This window comes from Cucumis melo, chromosome 11 (genome assembly GCF_025177605.1).
Source record: "Cucumis melo cultivar AY chromosome 11, USDA_Cmelo_AY_1.0, whole genome shotgun sequence".
Taxonomy (NCBI): Eukaryota; Viridiplantae; Streptophyta; class Magnoliopsida; order Cucurbitales; family Cucurbitaceae; genus Cucumis; species Cucumis melo.
The window spans coordinates 10,623,011-10,629,010 of record NC_066867.1 but is presented as its reverse complement, the minus strand read 5'-3'; the positions used below and the strand labels follow the sequence as shown (position 1 = coordinate 10,629,010).

General features: G+C 33.7%; 1 protein-coding gene and 1 long non-coding RNA gene across 3 annotated transcripts; one reads left to right on the top strand and one right to left on the bottom strand.

The window, feature by feature from the left end:
• The first annotated feature begins 507 nt into the window (after nucleotides 1-507).
• On the top strand, nucleotides 508-1,958 carry LOC103495963 (uncharacterized). Its single transcript, XR_001763484.2, has 2 exons — nucleotides 508-775; nucleotides 1,518-1,958. It is a non-coding gene; the product is annotated as an uncharacterized LOC103495963 (long non-coding RNA).
• Nucleotides 1,918-4,898, bottom strand: LOC103495965 (autophagy-related protein 8C-like). Of its 2 annotated transcripts, XM_008457664.3 has the most exons (6): nucleotides 4,784-4,898; nucleotides 4,645-4,696; nucleotides 4,069-4,124; nucleotides 3,922-3,974; nucleotides 2,374-2,492; nucleotides 1,918-2,262 (listed from the first exon to the last, which is right to left on the bottom strand). In XM_008457664.3, exons 2-6 carry the CDS (start codon nucleotides 4,679-4,681, stop codon nucleotides 2,168-2,170), a joined length of 360 nt encoding a protein of 119 aa, XP_008455886.1. In that variant the 5' UTR covers nucleotides 4,682-4,696; nucleotides 4,784-4,898; the 3' UTR covers nucleotides 1,918-2,167. The 2 variants fall into 2 exon arrangements, with proteins under 2 accessions (XP_008455886.1, XP_050935090.1); XM_051079133.1 differs by having other exon boundaries at nucleotides 4,645-4,856.
• Nucleotides 4,899-6,000: the final 1,102 nt, after the last annotated feature.

Genomic DNA, 6,000 nt, shown 5'->3' with positions numbered 1-6,000 from the left:
AATATTTGGGACATTTTCAAACATACTAAAATAAACTAAAATATTTAAAAATATAGCAAACTTTTGAATTTTATCAATGATAGACCTTGGTAAAACTTTTATTATTGTCTATAAATATCACTAATAGAATCCAAAATTTTACTATATTTTGTAAATATTTTGTTAAATTATCATTTTTGACGATTATCCTAAATATTTAGTAGATAACTAAAACAAAACCAATAAATATTTAGTAAATAACTAAAGCTAATTTTATTATTTTTAAATATAATATCAAGCACAAGTTATAATCCAATTCCAAAATATGCTACCAAATACAAATCTAACCAAGAAATACTGTTTTCTTTCAATCTTTAGTTATCAAATTACCATATCATATCCTGAATTTTATTTTCAAAAGATAATATTTTAGTTTAAAAAATACAATCTAAAACCAAATCTTTAGAATTCTTTGGCTGAAAAGGTTAATTTTTTTCTTAAAAAAAAAATCTCATATTCTTCAAATTGTGAAGGATTAAAAAGATTAGTATTTGAAAAAATAAAAATTAAAAAAAATGGAAAATATTAAAAAAGAGTATTTGGGAGGAAAGGAAGAGAAGTGGGTGTAAAGGAATAGATACAGCTTGGAATTTGGAAACCAAACTAAGATCGAAGACCCCACACTTCTTCACCTCCTTCTTTCCTTTTCAACCCTTCTTCTTCATCTTCTTCATCTTCTTCATCTTCTTCCTCAATCCTCTCTCTCACCAACCTCTTCTTCAACTTCAATTTCAAGGTATTCTATTTTTCACTCCCTCTGCGGATCTATTCCAATCCAATCGCTTCTCTTTCGTTTCATTCTTCCCTTCGTCTTTCATTTCTCTACTCAACCTCTATTTGTATCCGATTCCATCCTTCAATACCTGATTTGGTGTTTTTTAGTTTATTCTTTCATTTTGAGTCTGGTTTTTCAACCTCCAAATTGAATTTTAGGGTTTTTCTGCTAGGTTTTTTGTCAATCCTTTGACGATCTTCTTCGACGATTCTCTCTTTGTTTTGTTTCGACTCTCCAAAAACAAGTGTTGTTGATTTATGAGTGCTTTTTCAAATTTTACAGGTGTCATACATAGTTTTGGTTTTAGGGCAAAATCTATATGATTAACAAATCCATATTCTAAGATACATCAATTTCATAATTGACTTCTGTCTCTTCTTATTGAAGATTGTTTGTTCTGTAGGGAGGATTTGATAGGTAGGTTGGGCCTTGTTCCCTTTCCCTTTTTTTTTTTTTTTTTTTGTTTATTCTGTATATCCCACTTTCTCCATATTGTCGCTCATTTGATTTCTATTTCAGTGGGATAATCTACAAAAACATGATATGACAAGATTCTATTGATTTGACATAAAGATCTCATCATTCTATAAGTTCTCCAAGAATTATAAATCAATTCATCCATGCTTTTAGCGAACGCCACCTCATAAAGTTTTTATAATGTTCACCGATCGCTGTTTTTGATGGATTTTTTGGAATTTGATAGTTGAAAATGGGAAGCAAAGCACCAAGCTGGGCTGATCAGTGGGGTTCAGGAAATTACGGAGTGGAAGACGACGACAACAACAATGCGGTCACAAAGAAAGGGAGCAGCAATGGGAATAGTAGCAAGAAGATGGCAGAGGTAAAGGCTGCAGCTTCAGCTGGATTTGTGAAGGCAAAGGCTGTTGCAACTGTGGGTGCTCAAAAAGTGAAATCTGGAACTTCGGTAGGCATCAAATGGGTCAAGAATCAGTACCAGAAAAAGGTCTCCAAATGACTCCAAATATGTTTAGGCCTCTCCATTTTATTTTCTTTTTATTGGTCTTTAAATATAGCTTTGTAGTCTGAAAACTTTTGTAGTCTTTTTTAGTTTCCTGCATTTTGTCAAACTCTTTTCCATAAACTTCAAACGACAAATGAGATATCATATCATAAATTGCTATAAGTTCCCGTTATTTACAGCACGACTTTTGAATAACGCAAATAGGACTGGTTTTAGTTGAATAAAATAAAAACACTATACAGACAGATTGCGTTTGGAAAGATAAAACAGAGAGCCAAGTGATGCGGGTGAGGAGAATATACAAGAGCAGATATGATCCTTTCCCCTTCCCATTTTCTGTAGACGTTTACGTCTTACTGTCTTATTTTGTTTCAGCACGCCCCGAATGTGTTCTCCCCACTGTAGGTCATATAAAGGAAACCATCTTCGTCCTTGTTTTCCTCATATATTGCGGACATCATTGCAGCTACAGAACAAAATAAAACAATCGTTTAGAATAAGAAAAATGATAATGTGCAAGATTATGTGCAAGATATGATAGGAACATTCAAAGTAGATTTTACATTTCTCATCTTACCGGTAGGGGGCAGGATATTCTTCACAAAAATGAAGATGGCCTTCTCAGGGCTGAGCTTGATCCTCTTTCGGACCACGTACACAAACTGACCAACAGTTAAATCAGCAGGAACTAAATATCTGCAATTAATATACCTTTCATTTAGATAAATAGCCATGTGAAGAAGATTGCTTTGACTTCTCACCCATCAGAGGTGGAAATCCAAAACTTTTAAGGTGAAGAACATTAAGAGTCTATTTGAAATGACTTTTTAAATGTTTGAAAACATTGTTTTTTTAGTGAGGATAAGAAAATCATTCCAAATAGGCTTGGAATCTTTGTTTTTGGCAAGTTCCTCGCTGTTCTTAATGTTAACCATTTCAAGGCTCAGAAACATAGTTTTTAGACCTTCAAGAGGCATTGTTGCACTTTGATTGGAAAGAGTATGATAGACCTCCAATAGTATTTCAGTATAGTAGAAGGAAAAAGAAGATTTAGTCGGAGTGGCAGAAATGTAATAAAAGACATTCTAAAGTAAGTCTGTTATTTTTAGTAAGTCGGTGTGAGTTAGTATAATAAATAGAGAAGTTTGGGCAGAAAAAGGGTTTCATGTGAAATTTGGGAAATTAGTTGGCTTGTTCTTCTTGAGAGGAAGAAGACAAGAGTGCCCTAGACCAAATTGAGTGAATTCATCAATAAGATACAGAAATTACTTTCGATTAGTTCGGTATCTATCAGAGTACAAGACCACGGTATATTACAATATATTGCAATATAAAGGTAAACAAGATAAACCAAATAATTTGAAGAACTTGAACCCTCCCTTTCTTGAGATTACTCAACTCCTGAACTAACCGAATCAAATGCCTAATTACTTCCTTGCTCTCCCACTCTATTTGTAACCAAATTTCATGGCAAACTTCCCTAGCTAATTATTAATATGCCCTTATAATACCCTAATACCATTCCTATCATACAATTTGCTCATCCTCTTTTCTGTCAGAAGTAAAAAAGAGCTTTATCGATCCATATCCCCCAAAACATAACATTGTTTTACAATATTGCATTTCATATCCATTCCATCCCCTATGTAGTTTAATACGTGATTCTTCAACTTGTGTGCTACTCAACATGCTACAATCATAGACATCCAACATTGACGGAAAGAAAAACAAACAAAGTTCTTTTGAACATGATACAGGGATTCAAATAGCTAGAAACTTGTTAAACCAAGAAAGTAGTGGGATTTGAACCATTTCACCAAGTATGAATCAAGTACAAACAATAATATCAATAACTTCAAATGATCTTCTCAATAAGAGAAGGCACACGGCATTCAAAAGACCTTTTCTTTAGGACAAGCCTAAAACAAAGCAGAAATCTAAGAAGAAGAAAAAACACAATGCAGGAGTCTACCACTAACCACAAAATGGACTCCAATCCAAAAGAACAAGGTAATAAAATTTGGCCGCCATGAAGCTAAGGTACTATATAGTATAGCATTTCAGCTTTCCCTAAGCATCAGATTGAAATGTGTTTCAACTAGTAAGAAAACAGAAAGGAACTTACTTTTTCTTATCAATTTCTGGCACATCACTCTTTTCAGCCCTTTCCACAATCACCTAAACCAGATAACCAACAGAAATCAAACAATTGTATTTTAACTACAAGAATATTCAAACAATTGCACGCATCCCTAAATTGCAAAGATCATACCGGAATTCTGTCAGGATACTTCTCTCGGATCCTAGCAGATTCAACCTGTCTCCTTTCTGTATTGTTCAGAATGTCAATTCAAAATTCAAGTTAATTTCATAACTTCTCTAGTGTTTGTTCGTGCGTATGAATATCAGGCCATGGTAATTGCCACTTGATATAGTTGATTATAATAAACATTCTAACCAACAGAAAAAACCCCGCATATTAGTTTATTGGTTGTTTTAATCTCATGTCGTTCATCATACAACATAAGAATTTGGATTGAATCTCATCAATCAAACCCATATGTAAAACATTAATCATATCCTAATTATGAGCTTCAATTTTTAGGTTTAGCAAGTGATATAAAATCACAATCAAAATTGAAGTCTTAATACTCACATCATAATTCAACCATTGGGTGACGCCATAATAAAAAAGTAACAAAGCGTGAGCTGAATCATTTCGACAACAAGCAAGCAATCAAGCGATGTAATCAAACCGGACGTATAAAACTAAGAAAATCCATCAAAAAATTGATAGAAACCACAGAATATGGCCCTCGATTTGCGTACGAACAAGAAAAAAACTAACCCAGGGGATGCTCCAACTTAAACGAGCTTTTTGCCATCGAAAGAAAAGGTGCCTGCACCCAAAATAAAAATCAGAAGAATAGAGAATGATCAAAAGGGGTTTGGGAATCGGGAAGCAACGGAATCGAATGATTGGGTACCAAAATTAAAAGAGAACGAGAGGAGCTCTTTCTGTAGTAAACGAAATTGATGGAGGAAGAGAAAACAAATGATTCGCAATGAATATTTAGGAGCCCCAATTTCAATCACCATTTCCGTAGTCGTTTTTCTCTCTTACTTGGGCCCTTCTGGATAAGTCTATCCATCGGGCCCAAAGTCCAGCTAAAGATAGCCGATTGAATAGTTGGATCCAACCCCCCTATTTCACCTTAATTAGAGGCGAAACATTTGGAGAGTTAGAATTTAATCAAATTACTAATAATCTAAGAGTTGTCAAGAAAGATACACAATAAATACCTCATTCATTCATGCCTCTTGGTTGGCTTCCACGTCGAAATCAGCAAGATGATAACCAGAATCTACAAGATAATATTTTCCTCAAATAATAAAGTAAACATTTAATAATAAAAAATAAATATTTTTAAAATATAATAAACATTAATGTATTTTTATTCTTACATGCTAACCTTTGGGTGGATGTGGAAACCTAAATGTGGTCTTCTTAATGCCTCCACAAAAATTCAAGCATCATGAGCAGCTCCCTCCCATCCAGCCCAAACAAATGTAAAACACATGTTAAAATTACAGACTGCCATAATATTTTGGGTGGTAATACTTTTTCGACCAATGTACGGTATATGCCTTCCTTTAGGTGCTACAACCTGTATATGAGTACCATCAATTGCTTCAATACAATCTTTGAAATACGGCCAATATCGAGTGTCTTGTTTTATCTTATCAGAAGTAGTTTTGAATTGTGGATCTGTAAGCTTAATTACATCTACAGCCGTATGACAAATAACATCTAACACTATATTAAACCACCTTGATACAGTCTCACTTGAGTGCTGAAATCTTTATTGAACCATTCTATTTGAGAAACTGTGACCTAGTGTAATAAGAAACATTCCAAGAGCCTCCTTCAAAGACATATGTTTGGCTTTACTAAAGTTATATTGTTGTTCAAGTACTACTAACAATTTCTAAGATATTTGTGTTTCCATTCTAAATTGTTGGTGACATCTATCTTCGTGACCATTCAAGATCTCCATTACAAATTTGTAACCAGTGTGAGAAGATGTCCTACAAGGCTCTTTGCAAACATGCATCACAAAATGATGAACTACAGCACCACATCCTAATTTTACTAATTAATCGAGTTCATATTCAACATCACTTTTGTCAAAATGATCATTGC